General features: G+C 29.6%; 2 protein-coding genes across 3 annotated transcripts; one reads left to right on the top strand and one right to left on the bottom strand.

The window, feature by feature from the left end:
• Positions 1-366: 366 nt before the first annotated feature.
• LOC111032441 (RING finger protein 10) lies at positions 367-16,256 on the top strand. Of its 2 annotated transcripts, none has more exons than XM_022312776.1 (15): positions 367-1,064; positions 10,368-10,531; positions 10,617-10,771; positions 10,857-10,947; positions 11,056-11,243; positions 11,443-11,650; positions 11,710-11,853; positions 11,919-11,996; positions 12,600-12,688; positions 13,311-13,405; positions 13,476-13,718; positions 13,839-14,004; positions 14,075-14,174; positions 15,300-15,453; positions 16,090-16,256. In XM_022312776.1, exons 1-15 carry the CDS (start codon positions 968-970, stop codon positions 16,143-16,145), a joined length of 2,028 nt encoding a protein of 675 aa, XP_022168468.1. In that variant the 5' UTR covers positions 367-967; the 3' UTR covers positions 16,146-16,256. The 2 variants fall into 2 exon arrangements, with proteins under 2 accessions (XP_022168468.1, XP_022168467.1); XM_022312775.1 differs by having other exon boundaries at positions 368-1,064; positions 13,470-13,718.
• LOC111032442 lies at positions 6,749-8,588 on the bottom strand. Its single transcript, XM_022312777.1, has 6 exons — positions 8,348-8,588; positions 8,035-8,227; positions 7,892-7,966; positions 7,544-7,824; positions 7,375-7,468; positions 6,749-7,284 (listed from the first exon to the last, which is right to left on the bottom strand). The coding sequence occupies exons 1-6, from the start codon at positions 8,419-8,421 to the stop codon at positions 6,985-6,987; spliced, it is 1,017 nt and encodes a 338-aa protein (XP_022168469.1). The 5' UTR covers positions 8,422-8,588; the 3' UTR covers positions 6,749-6,984.
• Positions 16,257-17,146: the final 890 nt, after the last annotated feature.

The raw sequence follows: 17,146 nt of genomic DNA, 5'->3' as shown, positions 1-17,146 counted from the left end.
TGAATAACGAATCGAATCACATTTGAATCATAAAATAACAGGTGGCATTTTTTTAAGGTCAACGGAGTGCAAAGGGACAACTGGAATTAGATATTTGTATTAGTAATAAACTAATAACATAGAACCATAATAATTCAAGTAATAACTCATAATTAAATACAAATACAACAACAACTACGATTACTTCCAAGGCGCCAAATGGACTCCAAAACGTTCAAATTTTCATGGAGGAAAAACGATCAAGAGCCTGCGTTTTATTATTTCCACATTACTACACTACCACAGAACAATACTCAACCTAGGTAGATAACACTCGATAGAATGTGGTTACTGTGTTAATATCTTATTATTATGATAATAATATTATAGTGCAATTATTGGCGATACGCAATCACGTTTTGGCCTTTTGGGTTTAATCGTCACGGCCGTACGTTTTGACGACTCGTTCGTTGCGACTTTGTATTAGTTTGTAAGACAGACGTGCACGACGTGCCATCTAAGAAGTATAAGCCATCTCGGGCAAACATCGAGTGAGTAGTGACGACAGTTTTTGCAAACGCAGACGTCGTTTTCACACAGCGTTCACACGATACGGAAGAGCAGAGTTCTCGCGTCGCCTTGAGCGTGATATCCGCTCGAAACACTAGTTTACGCTTTTGGATTTGTCTCAAACCAAGGAGCTCGTCCTTTGATTACTCGCCTTCTTGATATTGTTTATTGTCGCCGGATCAGAGCGGGAACAGAGAGGGACCAACTCTCAAATCACCGCCCCCAGATTGCCGGTGTGCCTCGTCCGTCGAACCCGATCCCCGACCCGATTTCGTGGGCCACGACGACGATTAAATTGTTTTTGAAATTCGTTCGTGTGACAATGGCATTTCAATGAATACAATGTTGCTGTCCGGTTCACGTCCATCCTATTCTCCTCCTGGAGATCACACATTCAACCCTCGTGCGACTACCACAGATGTCGGACAACCGTCAGATGGAAAGAAAACTGAACGTGCCCGCGCCGAAGTCGCTGCCGCAGGCCAACAGTAAGACGGACGCCAAGAAATCGACAGGTAGGTCAGGCACCTATGTACCATCGTTGTAGAGGTCAAAGTACTTAGGGCTAGTGGTGATACGAGTTAAACCGATGTGCAGTGTGCTTTATGCTCTAAGAGTACCAGTAGAATGCGATAGTGAAGTAATAATAATATTGTGTCATTCTTTGCCCCCTCAAAACTAGTGCCGTTATCTTGTTGGTGTTTTATAAAGTTCAAAACCTCCAGAAAAAGTTGCTCAAAGTCATTAAACACGTCTGTTACGATAAGCATGTACTAATGATTGGCAATAGCGTTGTCGAATACATTCTTTGTTTATTATATGAAATGTAATGGTGATATATCTAAATTCCCAGTCATACTTTTAAAAATAATTTTCTGATAAGAACAATGATAAGATTACACAAATTGTGTCATAATAATAACTATGACTGTCTATATTATATACCTAAATTATATTATATTATAGAGTATTAGAGCGAAAAAAAAGTATGGTCTCTCATGATTACATTAATTATACTCATTAATCAGTATAGGTACCTTGTTAAATGATGTTTGTTTTTACTAAAATTGAAATTTTTTTGTAGTAAATAGTGCTCGGAAGTTGTAGGAGTTGCATATTTTTTATATACTCTTGATTTATAACATATCAAGATTGAAATTCATGCTATAAACTAAAGTCTTAAAAATGAAAATTGTACATAAATTGTCAACTTAGTAAAATTGTGCATATTTATTCATTTTTGTGTTAAAAGTGCATATTATAATGCAAGATACATGTTTAATATCTTTTAAACATTTATGTTGTAGTTTATTATTTATATTTTTTGTACAATAATGAAAACTAAGCAATGTTACCTATGAAATTTTTTAATGGGTAACTGCCCCATTTTCTATTGAGATGATGGGATAGGATCCACGGACATATATTGTTATAGTGCCGATATACTGATGTAAAATAAATAATTATTATACATTCATAAGATCTAGAACGGGTAATGGGTATGCTGGGGATTTAACCTCAGGCATAAAAATATCTCAATCTCCTTTGATGTAAATTTTGTTTTATTTCATTGCATTCATTTTTAAGATAAATTAAGTCCATACGGCTAAAAGTTTAATACGGCTACACCTGCAGTCTTAAAGTGTCCCAGTCTTCATCTTTTGAATTTATTTTTGAAATATTATTTGTCGTTAAACTGTCCGAAGAAGTGAGCGCTGAAACTTTTCATCACTACCAAATTATAGAAAACTTAAATATACATAAATAAGCTAGTTATTTTTTATTAATGCATTTATAATATGCCGAGTAATAGTGGTGTTGTAAAAGGTATATAAGGGTATATGCCTTCTATCCGTTTTCTATTTGTTGAATTAGCATATACCCTGTAAAAATATTTACACACATATAAACGATCATAAATCATAATTTTATTTTTAAATTAAGCAATCCGTATTTTGTGTTATTATTTATTGCCATATGACTTATCAACCATAAAATAAATAAGTGCACTCATTGGTATAGTCTATAGCAGCGGTTCCCAAACTTTTACGACCACGGCACCCTTAAAAAATTGTTTGTGTTTCACGGAACCCTAATGTCTAATCCAACTCAACTACAATTTTTGTGAATTAAAAAAGGAAAAATCAATTCCTTAAACTCTCAAGTCTAAATAATATTTTAATGATACTGTTAATGACTTTTCATTATTAAACTTAGTTTCAAAAAAAATTTTCAATCAAAAATTATTTAAACAACAAACATTAAATAAACCCAATTTTCTCAATAATCTCATACATCTAACAGAACCCTTGACATTGTCCCACGGAACCCTAAGGTTCCGCTGAACACACTTTGGGAAACGCTGGTCTATAGCACTGTCTACAGTCAATCATTGTTTGTAACTGATAACCTTGATTATTGCTGTTATTTTGATAAAAATATGTTCGAGTTGCCGCCATCACAGGGTATTTAATAAGAATTGAAAAAAGAGTTATTCAGTTAGGTAATGTGTTATAAAATGTTAAATCTGACCTATGAAATATTGTTAATACTTGGTAAATTAATAAAAATGTACAAGGTAACAAAATATGTATTTTTGTAAAGTTTGAGAGTGTATTCTGTAGGAGCTTTGTAAAACAATTGTTTATGAGCGGCTTTTTGGTGGGTTGAAACTGATGAGTTTTTGGCTCATAAAATTACAATATTCATTGCATACTTCATTTTCACTTTCATTTTCATTCATTGCATCTTTATTCTTTGCCTTAAATTCATAAATGATAGTTTTTTTGTGAAAACACCACTGACATTAATCATTATTATTGAAGGAGCAGTAGTTGCATTTTTTTCAATATGCTTTTGATTTATAGCACACTGGGCTAGATATCTTTTCTGTGAGAAGAAAAGTTCCAAAATGAACATTTAAAATGCATAAGTTTATTTTAGAAAAATTTGCATCTAAATATTTTTAATTGTTTTCATAGATTTTCTTATTTTGTTATTGTAAAATAAGATACCTATTTCTTAATCATTTATAATTACTGTGTAGCGTATACGTGTGTCAGTGGCATACACACGAAGGGGGGGGGGAGTATTATTTTACTATATGTATAGGTGTATAAAAATTAATATAATTTTAAAAACATTTTGATATAATACAGGATGATCCACCAAGCATGCTCACCCCCATTTTTTCCTTTAATAATGAATTTATTCAAATTCTGATTTTGGAAATCTTTAAATATACCCAGGTCATATTTTCAAATTCATAAATTTTCTTACTACTTAAGGAGTGTCCTGTGGTAATACAAACTTCTGTTTTTTAAATGAGAACCCCCCTCTTTAACTATAAATTAACTAGTGTATAACTTTTTTGAAAATGTTGATGTACTACATTTAAAATTTGATTGAGTAGTTTCTTAGTTATTAAAATGTTTGTATTAAGAATAATAGTCAGTGGTGTATTGGTAAATATATTTATGGGTATACGCACTAATAAAATATGTATAATCTACCAAAAAAAAATTTTCTCGCTTCGCTCGTAGTCAATAATCATTACAATAATTAGGTGACTTATATTATATTATTTTTATTTTATTTCTTTATTAAATTTTCAGTATTTTTACTAATATAATAATATTAAAATTAACACTGATCATCAATGGAACCGACTAGTATTCATTCTTCTTTGTCAAACGATACTACGATAAGTACAATAAGTCGTAAACTCGAATAGCAAGATTCAAGAAGGAAAATACCCATTATTGCAGTAACAATAATTTATAAATAAATCTATAAATAAACACCATAAACCATTTAATTGGCCATAGCCTGATAAACACTTAATAACATCAGTGGTTACAAAAACATAACATCGCAAGAAACACATTCGCGTTATAATTTATAAATGACATAATACAGGTTGAGAACCATGGACTGAGCATTCATACTCCATATTGGTAATATTACATAATATTTTAATAACATCTATTTTTCAAAATGTTATTAATAAATTTAATTTAAAATTCATTATTATATTAAAAATTAAAATAACAATTTTTCCTATGAATAATTGGTTTTCGAGTTATTTTAAGAGCGTATACCCGTAAAATGATATTTTACATTGGGTATACGCTGAAAATCGAAAATCTGCTGACGGGTATACGGCGTATACCCGCGTATCCGTACCAATACACCACTGATAATAGTCCTTAAAACTGATTTTACATAAATATAAAATAGACATAAAATTGGATTAAGTATTTATTATACTTGGGCCATTTTTACAAATTATTTATTTCGATAGATTAATATGAATGACTACAATTTTCTATTTCACCATGGCCCCTATATCTTATAAACTCATTACTATGGACTTTTTATCCTTAGAACACAAAGTTTAATAACTCAAAAACTACTCATATGAATATTGATTTTGATACGTCAACAACTTCAGAAAAATTATATACTATATATTTTATAGTTCAACAGTTGAATATTGGTGTTCTCAAATTAAAAACAGAAGTTTATATCTTTACAAGATACTCTTTAAGTAGGTAGTATAAAAAATCTTGAGACTTTGAAAATATGGTCTTAAAGTATATTTAAAAAATCAGATTTTGAATAACTGCAATATTGTAGAAGAAAGGGGGTGAGCATGCTTGTTGAATCACTCTGTATATACATATGCATGTAATATTTTTATATACCCCTTTCATTGAAAACAAGTATGTGACGAGTGGACCTTATTATTATAATAGTATAATATTATATAGGTAACCCTATAAATTACTCTTTTAATGATATACCTACAGAACAACTGAATTAAATTTTTTTAGAGGGAAAGGTTTTCAAAACATGAACGTAAGCCATAGCTTATTTTCCTTAACATTTTAAGAAAAAAATACAGGATGGAGCGTGGTTACTTCCTTATTTTAAAAAATCATAACACAACAAATATTGAAAATTTTGATTTAATTATTTTTTCTGTGTATAGGCGTACATTTAAAGTTTTATTTTATTTGGTTTTAAAAACGACATCTCGAAGGTGGCCACCGTTCTCTTCAATGCACTGAGATAGTCGGAATTTGAAATTGTTGTCCACTTTTTCCAGCATATCTATGCTTATATCAGCATGATTGTGGATTTTTTTCCACACAAACTTGAAGAAATGAATGTAGGGAAAGTGTGGTTTCAATATGATAGCACCACGGCTCACAGGGCAAGGTCAATAAATATCTTGCGTGAACACTTTCCTGGACGGCTCATCTCTCTTAGCGGTGATCTTCAGTGGCCAGCTACTGCCGGATTTAGCCTCATATGATTTTTTCCTGTAAGGCTACCTTAAATCTTTGGTATACACGGATCGTCCAAAGATCCTTCGTCATCTCAAAAACAATATCCTTGCTGCTATTGCCGACATAATCACAGATATACTGGAAAAAGTGGACAATTTCAAATTCCGACTATCTCGGTGCACTGACGAGAACGGTGGCCACCTTCAAGATATCGTTTTTAAAACCAAATAAAATAGAACTTACAATGTACCCCTAATCCCTACACACAGGAAAAATAATTAAATCAATATTACCAATACTTTTCGTGTTATGATTTTATAAAGTAAGGAAGTAACCTCACCCGCCCCACTCTGTATATTACTGAAAATAAGGCGTATTCTATTCTCCCCAGGTGTAAATATGCTTAGATTCGACCCTGCATAAGATATTTGTTTTATTTTCCATATTATTTTGTTTTGTAGTACATCAAATGTATGCAATCCATCAACCCAACAATTAAATTTAAATTATAAAAAAAAAAACAAAAACCTGAAAAAATCTCAACTAGAGTATTGTTCCCAAAATGATGTCCCATACCTTGTCTATTGGTATACATTTGTGTTATTGTGCTGTATTCGTCTTACAACTGCACAACATACTTGATTTGTATTGAGCAGAACCAATTTTGTTACCTTTAATGATTGTTATTAAAGCAAATTGTCAGTATTTCATACTTGAAGATAAGAAGTAAGAAAATTATCTTTTAGTATAAGTTTCAATGTACAATTTTACAATAAAAATGCTCATAACTGTTTCTGCTAAATTTACTATGTTAAGTGTTTGTAAGATAAAAACAATACAATAAACAAGTAATATCATCTTAAAAATAAATTTGTATTTTGAATATCTATGTTTAGTTATGGAGTTTATTGTGTATAATTTATAGCCAAACTTTATAAATAAAAATGTTTTATTTAATAATAATGTATTAATGTATGAATTAAATGAAACACTTATACATCTATAATTATAAAATATACATTCTTTTGCATTCATTTCATTAATAATTTACGATACAACATAATTTTAATAGTATATGTGGATTAATGTATTACAGAATAGAACAATAACTACTTGTCATAATGCCACTTTTCGATCTTAATTAAATTAGCTCTGCTATTTTAAGCTGTGCTTGCATTAAAACTTTTTGAATTCTGTGTTTTGCACTTAAATAAACCTTTCTAAATGGACGCAACTCTTTCATTTGGGCTCCTATAAACGTTGAAAATGAGTCTTCATCATTGTTAGAATAATGTTGTTTATATTTTTCTTGTTTTCGAAACCTTTTTTTTTTCAGAGTCTTGAAGTACAACGAATAAATATCTTTAGTGCGCCGTTGTTTTTTTAATTTTAAGGCCATAATTTTCTTAAAATTTAAATCTGCTGTTGCTTGGTCAATAGTCTGAAATTGTTTAATAAAATGTATGTACTTTCTATTTATACATTGTAAAACTAGAATTTACTTATATAGGGTATAATGATATAATCTTACCATAATATTTAATGATTCTTCAGGTGGTTTATCTTCTGGAGGTGTTAAAACTATAGGTTCAACGCCTTCCTTGAAACTGCTTGTAAACATGTAACTACAATACAATATATTATGTTCAGTATTATTTTTAGGAACAAATTTAATATATTATAATATGTAAAAAGCATACCATTGGTTTTCTCTGTTACAAATATCATTTTTCAGTTCATAGTTGAAATCTTCATATTCATTTTTTACGGCCTCGTCATCGTGACTAGAATCATGTTCGTTATCATAACTAGTCTCCAAGTTAGAAAAATTGAGATTTTTATTTGTACATTTTTCATCCTCATTTTTATAATATGATTCTCCATGATCATCATTTTTACCCTGATTTTGATGTTCATACTTTAAATTGTACATATCGCTGTAGTCAAGTTGGACAATTTCAACATTTGTATCACTACTTTCCTGTATATAGAAATGTTTAAAAATAGTAAAAAAGCTAAAAACTAATTAACTATTATCTATAAATTACCTCTTGCTTGACTTTAGGTTTAATCATTAGCTCATCATCGTTATCTACATTTAGCAACTTCTTTTTTTGGTATTTCTAAAATAATATAATCATACATGTTAAAAAATTTTTTTAAATTTTAAATCAATCAGTTTCAAACATACCATAACTTCCACTCTATAATCAATCGTTGGGACTGATGTTGTCTTCAAAACATTTTTCCCATGGCCAATTATGTATTCAGAATTTTCAAAATGATTGCCACACAATCTACTACTTTTACAAGGTGTCCAATCTTTTTCCCTACCAGTGGCAGCTATCCACAAGGGTAGCGTTTCTGGATTCGACAGAGGAAATCTAAACGAAATAGATAAGAATGAAAACAAATTGATATATTTCAAATCAATTTGCTATGCACTCCATGAACCTCCGTCCTCCAAAACGGAGGTAGTTCAGAGTCAGTTTCTTGTAGATTACCTGTGTAATCTAACTTTGGTATTGTCCTTCGAATATAAGCTTTTACAACCAGTCACGCTGCACTTATTCACCATATCGATCGATTTACTTTTGATTTAAACAATTCTTAAACTAGCACTGAATGGCAAACGCGGACATTCAGCTGGTCAGTCTGACTAGATATTTCTTTTGTTTTCCAGTTTTTCACGACGGGCTGTATTTCGTACATCATGCGGCCATTCGTTTGGGTTATAAACCCTTATCAATTAACATCGGACAACACCACTATTTCATGGAAGAAAAACCAAACTATAATTTAGGTTATGACCATGATCTTAGTTTGTGTCCCGTAGTTATTACAAAATAAATATATTAATTAATTTTAATCTTCCATCTAAAATTATAAAATAAAAGATTTTCATTTTCAAACCTATTTATTATTTGCTTGTTTTGGCTACATGTATTTTCTATTGTTTATCCAAACACCTCCAATGTGGTGGTACCACATAAATGAAATTTATTCTGTGGTGGTAGTATGATACCGCCCCGTCCGCAGTATAGGCATATAGCCTGATACTAGATAGGCCGTTCTGCCGTAGGCCTCAGTGCCTCACTGCTTCAGCGAAGTACGCCAGCAGGCTGTTCCGTCCTGTGCTAAACGACTCGCTAACCTAACCATTAACCATTAACCATTAACCAAGTACCAATAGGTATCAAGACCGGTAAAGGTACGGTTTCCCTGCAACGTCAGACGCGAGAACAGCATGGCTGCGTCGGACGCGGCGTCTAGACGCGACCTACGTCCAGACCGGTAGTGACGCTTGACGCCGCGTCCAGACGCTGGAGGGAAAACGTACCTTAATGCGTTATTCGACACTTTTCTTACTGAGTCATCGCGCGAAGCAAGTGCTTTGGAACAAAGCCGCATAAAGACTATAATTTTCTAGACTTCATTCTTAAGAGTTATATCTTTATGAGCAGAAGTAACTTGGTGTCGCCTTGGTGGTATGAGTGGCTGAAGTAGCGCAGTGAATATGGAAATAAATGAAGAAGGAAAGGGGGCGAGAGATGGATGCTGGATGGACTAAATGGAAAATGATACGGAAATAGGTGGCCGGAGTAAAAGCGAGGTGGAAGGACCAAGCGCTTTGAAAGTGTAAAACTTGGATGTGAAAAGGGAAGACTAAGAAAAATAGACATTTTTAACCATACCTAAAACTCCCGATAGGTTTATAGGCGATAGGACGATAACGGTTTCAGTATTCAGAAACGATATCTAATTACCAAATATTTCATATTATTCATTGGTTTGAATCTTTGATATCAATATCGTTAATATTTTAGTTTCAGGCCTCAGTAGTCAGTAATAAGAGCTGATGTATAAGTGTTTGGCCCAAATAATTTGAGTGTTATTGTTGTACACTACACTACGATCGTACCAACTTTTGTCATTTTTCGGATAATCCAAAGTCTTGTTTATTTTTAGAAGCTATTTATTGTATATTAAACGACGAGATAGAATGTTTTCGTGCATATTTGTTTATTTTTAGCGCATATGCTAATTTTTATGGTATTAACTTTTAAATGCATAGGTAATAGCTTTAAATTTTTAATTATTTTATGCTTTTTCGGGAATATGCATATCCATGCTATCTTTATCCAAGGTTTTGTATCCCACTAACGTCTTCACGAAATTCCGTTACTGGCGTTAACATGTTCTTAACTAGATTAACCACCTATGTACACAAAAATATAAATTAACTTTTGATTTACAAACAATTTTCTGCCATCTTTTTAAAAATCGTGTATAGAGGTAAAAACAGCTGAACGTTAGTTAAAAACTCTTGACCCTTGTTTGGATATGATTTTGCTTGACTTACTTCGGCACAGAACACTGAGACTTTTCAATATTCAAATGATGACAATTGCGTAGTGAAATTATCTCATAATATATTACCTATACTATTTAAATTATCAGTTTTTACTTTTTGACAAAAAAAAATTATTTTTATTTTATATCCTATTTGTTTCTGTTTTATAGATTCATCAAATTTGAAGCACTCAAATCGTCGAAATGGAAAAGCTGTTACCATTCAGCCACAAAGAATTGAAGCTAACCGAAATATCAGCCTTAAAAAGAACTCAAATAACAGTAAACAGCCGCAACATCGAGCTAGTCTCTTTTGTAGAAAGAAGAGTTCCGAGGTTTGTAAAAATTAATAAATTCGACTTATGTTTACGTACTTTTCTGTATTTTAAATCTGTTGTACTAATTAATTAAAATTATTAGGTAACTGAATCATTAAATGATGTCGATGACGAAGATATATTGCCTGTATTAAGGCACATGGAACATAATAATAAATGGAATATGCGAAGTGGTTATGGGTCTAGGAAAAAAGAATTTCCACAGAAATTCAATGTCAAACACTTTTTGATAGCAAAGTATTTTATTTTTTGCTTAAATACTATTAATTCTTTGAATGAATATTTTATAATATGGCTTTGATAAATAATTTTGTTAAAACAGTTGTCAATTTGTAGTCAAGTTTGGAAAAGATTATTCTCAGTGGATGTTTGATCAGGATGAAATTGTTGATTGGGATTGTATTGAACAGATAGTAAGCTTAAAGTGATAACAGTTTTAATCAAATATATGTTTAAAACATGTTAATAGTTAAAATAATCAGTTGTATAAATAGTATTTACTATGTTATTAATTGTTGCAGAAAATGTTTTCTACTCAATTTATTAAATGTCCTATATGTATGGATATACCAATAACACCAAAAATGACTCGCTGTGGTCATATATATTGTTGGCCTTGCATTTTGCATTATTTAGATATAAATGAAGAACTCGATACTGCCGGCTGTCCCATATGCCATTCTAGAATATTAAAAAAAGAATTGCAGAGGTAAAAGTTTATCTTATTTCTAAAACATATGTTTATTAAATCAAGTGCATTTATAACTATACACCACATTCTATTATTGTATTTTTTACTATTTAAAATACAAGTTATTTGAGAGAATGAGAAAAAATATATACAAACAAATTTTTAAAAAAAAATGTTAAAATGATTATGCAGCTTTATTATTTTTGGTAATTTTTAGCGTTGAAATAATTATTAAAGAGGAATGCTGCGTTGGTCAATCAATAACTTTACAATTAATGAAACGCTCTAGAAATTCATTGCAAGCATACCCAATGTCTGAACTCCGTCAAAATACTTTAAAACCATCGGATGAGATTCCTTTATCAATTTGTGAAACTAATTACTCTACAGCTTATTCTAGACTTCTAATTGGTTATAAAAGTCAAGTGAGAGACCAACATTTTAAGATATTTATAAACACAAATTTAATAATGAAACATTTTAGGTATTAAATATTTTGAACCAAGAAAGAGAAGCTCTTTTACTACTTTTAGAATACTGGGATACGGAAGATGTAGAAAAAAAATATATATATGAAGCCCTTGAATTATTATCAAAAAGAGAAAATATTTTAATGAACCAGGAACCAGTAAGTTTGTAAAATAAAATAATTCTTAACTGGATAAATTTTAATTTTGTTCTTTTTTAAATAAGAATTTTGAAATAAAAGGAATTAACTGTGAGAGTTCTGCAATTAATGAAAATTCAGGATCACCACCACAGGCACCACTAGTAATTTGAATACAATTAATATTTATTATACAAATTACAGAGAGATCTTTTAATAGTGAACACTCAGTATCTCAAAGTGTTAAAAAAATTTTGAAAATATATTATTTTAAATCATTACTCAAATTGCAAAACAATTCTTTTTAAGTTTTTTACTTTTTTAATTGAGTATTTACACTTTTAATTTCGCATTCTGAAGCAAAATAGTATTTATTAGAATTTAAGTGATTTGAAGTTAATTTTCAAATGAATCAGTTAGTTTAGATAGTTATTTTTTCATTAGTATTTAAAATTTAGATGAATGGAATTGTGTATTCTGCAAAATTATTGCCACTTACTCTGCTCAACTTCAAGATTTTAACTAAATACTTAATACTCGTTAATAACAAGTTTGAAAAATTATATCGAAATTCTCAAAAAAATATTCTGCTTTAGAATGCAATGTTGAAAATGAACTTAGTCATTCTAAAATCTTAAATACCTAACAGAATTATGTTAAAATAATAAAATAGTTTTAAAATATAACTTTTTGAGATAATGATGAGTGTTTACAATTAATATAATCAATCAGTTAATTATGAAATAATACAAATTTGTATTTTATAGCAATCACAATTAAAGAACTTGATTGAGATTCCCGGATGTTCTCATAATGTTGCTAGTGTTTTAGATGAAAATCCAAATTTACATATGAAGTAAGATAATATATAATACGTTAAGACATTCATATTCTTTAATTAAAACTTATTTAAATAATAAAAGCTGCTAAACAAAAATAGCAACCGTGTAAATAGCAGGAGTTAAAATTGATAAGACACCTTAGATTATTTAGAGCAAACTTCCTTATAATTGACTTAAATATAAAATCAATTAAAAATACTAGATGAATAGTTGTTATTTTGCAATAATGATGTACAATAAAATAGCGCATCCAGTAATAAAATGTTACAGTCTATAAATCATGCATTAACTATTAACACATACAATTTATTTATTATAAATTAAAAGTCTAAACTATAATTTTTGTAGAAACTATCTAGGCGTTTGGCGCTTCTTACGGCTTGTCGAATAATAGTGAATTATAGTATTGCAGTAATAAATTATAGATTTGTTGCGTTCTAGATGTTTATATTTAGGATTATACACAACTAAATATCAATAAATATAATGTTAAGATCATAATGATAGAAATTTAAGTGTATTTAACCCTTATTAATAAAGTCCACTATTATGTATTTTTCAAATAATCGGAATCATTGTTCATTATACAGAAAACAATTAGGTATATAAGTATTCATGAAGTATTTTAAATTTTAGAGAAATGAACACAAATTTAAATAATTTTAACGCTGTCAATATTAAAGAGAATGTACCAAAAAAACCTGCAAAAAAGGATTTTTATTTCTATCAAGGTAAATATTAAATAACAATACTAAATGTCAATTGGTATCTTATAATATTGGTTAATTTTGATAGCTTTAGATGGTCAGCATATATATTTATCAGCAGTTAATGTAGAAATGTTAGAATGTATGTTTGGCAGCCTTGAAAATAGTCCACAGCAGATAGATGCTACTGTAATTGAAAAACAGTCCTTATCAATGACTGAAGCATCAAGAAAACGCTATAGATTCCTTTTACATTTGCCCATAACAACTGTTTTTGAATGGGTTGAATTAGACTTGACTAATATTGTCAGTCAAGAAACCTTATTTATATTTAAAAGTAATTATGGCCATTGTTAATTCTGACATAATTGAAAATATTTAATAAACTTTGATTTATACATCTAATGGATCAAATTATATATAAAAAAAAATATAATAAAACTTCTTTTGGATGTAGGCAACTTGGATGAAAAAAAAGCTATTAGAGATAGACGTGCACGTGATGAACAACGGCTTGCTAAACGCATTGAAGAAAGAAATTCGAAAAAACAATTGCCACTACCTGAATGGCATAATAAGAGTTTATTCCCAGAATGTGGCTATGATCCATTTGCTGACAAAAGGTCTTTAATTCTTCCACGATGTATAATAATTATAGTGAAATGTTTAAATAATTTGTGAATATTTTAATAGCATGATTCCTTTGAGCGAATCAATTGGTATAACTTCAACTTCAGATTATGCTATAGGAAATACTTCTAATGGTTCACCAAGTAATTTATCATTTGCAAAGGTACAGTGTTACTTATTATTAATAATTGTTATATTATAAATGTATTTATTTTATAATAATAGAATTGTTCTACAATTTTTTATACTTTAATGAATTAACTTATTTTAAGTTCAAACATGTGTACATAATGAGGAGTCTAAGTTAAGTATATTTTCTATTAGAAAATATAAGAATTCCATCATTCTGATATTGTTGGTTTTTTTAGCTCTCATTACCAAAATCGCTTTATGAATGTTCGCCTGTACACTGTCCAACTAGAGAATGTGCTGTAGTACTGTGTCAGTATATCATGTAGAGGTGCACAAAATCAGCAAGTTCTCTAGTTGAACCGAGTATAGATGGTGGAATTAAATATGTTTTATTATAAAATAGTAATGAGTAGGGTTCGGTACTATTGCACACAAATTGTAGGAAATATACACTTAGAATAACTGAATATTTTTTTAATGGCAACTAAATAATGTAATTTGTTCATTTTAATTAAGACAATTTTTTTTAATTCGTAATTTTTTGACAACAATTGGGTATTTCCCTCGATGCCAAATTCAGTTAATAATGTAATTATCTCATCTTCATTAGTAAACCGAGTTATGCAGAGAAACAATTAGATATTCTTGTAGTTACCCTGTCCTGACTCGTTCTATGATTAGGCATTTTGACCCACGCATGAAAGTAAAAAAAAATAATGTTAACTTTTAAAATTAATTTACCCGACATAAAACGAAAACTGCTTAAATATGCTATGAATAACAATGAAATTGCCAAAATTTGTCAAATATGTGTTTTGCTAGGAAAATGGCGAAATGTACAAAAATATGCTATTAAAATGTTTGTATGTCAATCCATTAAATGACTTAAAACAAATTTTTATCTTAGACTATTCGGTAGTCATTATTAAGCAAAATGCAAATGCAACAAGTCCCAAACCCTAGTAATTAGTCATCAAAAAGTGAGTTTTGTATTTACTTAACTGATATCAAATTTTTTTTTTGATCACGTTCTTTTGTCTTAGGTTTTTAAAAATATTTTTATTTCCATTGCGAACAAAATATACCATAATATTATAGATACAATTTATATTCCTTAAGTCGTTTCTTAATACAGTAGTCGTATTTTGTTTTTTAGGCATTGCAAAATGAAAGTACTGCTACTAACTCCTCTTCGTCAGATCCTGTTTTACCCAATGTCTCATCTCAATGGCCAGTACTTGGTTCTAGACCAAATTCTATGTCGATGAATAATATTCTGGAAGATGCTGTAGCCAACATGAACATGCACGGTATGTATTTATATAAATATATTTATTATTTAAGGATGTATTTAATAATTTTGTGATCTTTGTTTGATAATCAAATATTAAAAATGTATCTTCTTTTGAAATCAAAATGCCTGGCCAGCTCTAAAGCATAATTTGGATCATATTACCTTAAAATGAGCACATGCCAATTAACTGAGTGTACTGCACGGTTAAATAATTTTACCGTTTAGGCTAGCAATCAACTGGCTCATCAGTCATCAACCCTACAAACAGTCATGGGTTGAAATTATCAAATTCTACATTTATTCTATTGACTTTCAGCACACTTCCTGTATACCCGGGGTGGCGGACTTGAGGCTCATGCCATAGTCCCATGCAGTTTTGCGTCTCGTTAACAAAAACCAAAATTTATTTATTATGAATTTTTTTTTTGGCATATATTTTTATAAGTTGATTCTCATATGTAATTTTATATTTGTATCAATTTTTATCTTGGGCCATTTAGTGATTTTTGCTATATAATAATTTAAAGTGAACATATATTATACTTGATGTAGTTCTATATTTAACAGTAGTATAATATGAGTATGGCTTGCAATAAAATACCAATTGTATCCAATTATTTGATTATTATAAACACTATTTTTTTTTTTGTAGATAACAAATCAAAAAATAAAAAGAAGAAACGCAGCAAATATGAACCAATATTTTAAAATTATATAATATAATTTTATTTTTAAAGTTTATGTGTAAAGTTACTGATATGTCAAGGAGCGTAATTATTGTACTAATAAATTACTAATAAAAATTAGTTTAAAGTAATATTTTAGTTGTTTCATAATCATGGTATGAATGTTATTTTATTTGTATTACTAGTAATTGTCTTTATATGCTATATAACAATCAATAATAGTCTATATATAATCTTATCTAACAGTAAATTAGTATTTATTTTATTTAGTTGTGTAGCTTAGCTTATTTTAAAATAAATATATTATTCATAAATTCAATTGAAAATCATTAATTGACATCCTGGGTTCAAAGTCAAATTTTATTTTTTCTATTTGTTTTATTACTCCAAAATAATTTAGGGACTATTTATGTGCTGAGGAATTATTATTTTTGAAAACAAGAAATGTTTAGAATATTTTATATCTGACTCCTTTGATAGCACAACTATTTTACACTAGCTAACTAAAAAATTTTATAGAGATAAAGACAGGGGAAAACAACATTTCGCAAATTAGATATATTACTAAAATAAACGTGGAACAAATGGTCAAAAATGACACTAAAATAATACAGGCCGCAAATACCTATAAAAAAGTAAGTTTTAAATTCAATTTCTCAGCCACCACTAAAACACGAAGTACATATTCTAAGCATGTATATTGTATATAAATGTATGGCATACTCACAAAACATGCAAAACCTGTGGAAACAACAGTTGACAGCACGGGTGGATAGGCCCATTAGGAAATCGGGATTTTCCCGGTAGGCCCCAATCCCAGAAGAAAAAAAAATAATAGTATAAGAGTAAATTTTTATAATACTGGCTGACGCCCTGGTGGCTATACAGTATTAATGCGTATTTGTAATATTTGCATGCTCCGTTAAGGCCTAAAGGCCTCTGTATAAGCTCGTTGATACCCGTATTAATACATATCTATTATGTTATAGGTACTATTGTGCTAAGACTAAATAATGTATAAAA

Source organism: Myzus persicae, unplaced genomic scaffold (assembly GCF_001856785.1).
Source record: "Myzus persicae strain clone G006 unplaced genomic scaffold, MPER_G0061.0, whole genome shotgun sequence".
Taxonomy (NCBI): Eukaryota; Metazoa; Arthropoda; class Insecta; order Hemiptera; family Aphididae; genus Myzus; species Myzus persicae.
This window is presented reverse-complemented; position numbering and strand designations above follow the sequence as displayed.

Coding starts and splice junctions, on each gene's coding strand:
- LOC111032441 (XM_022312775.1), top strand. CDS start 968: ATGTCGGACAACCGTCAGATGGAAAGAAAACTGAACGTGCCCGCGCCG. Junction 10,532..10,616: donor GTAGAAAGAAGAGTTCCGAG/GTTTGTAAAAAT, acceptor TAAAATTATTAG/GTAACTGAATCATTAAATGA. Junction 11,997..12,599: donor CACCACCACAGGCACCACTA/GTAATTTGAATA, acceptor TGTATTTTATAG/CAATCACAATTAAAGAACTT.
- LOC111032442 (XM_022312777.1), bottom strand. CDS start 8,421: ATGGTGAATAAGTGCAGCGTGACTGGTTGTAAAAGCTTATATTCGAAG. Junction 7,967..8,034: donor ATTATAGAGTGGAAGTTATG/GTATGTTTGAAA, acceptor ATATTATTTTAG/AAATACCAAAAAAAGAAGTT. Junction 7,285..7,374: donor AAGAATCATTAAATATTATG/GTAAGATTATAT, acceptor AAACAATTTCAG/ACTATTGACCAAGCAACAGC.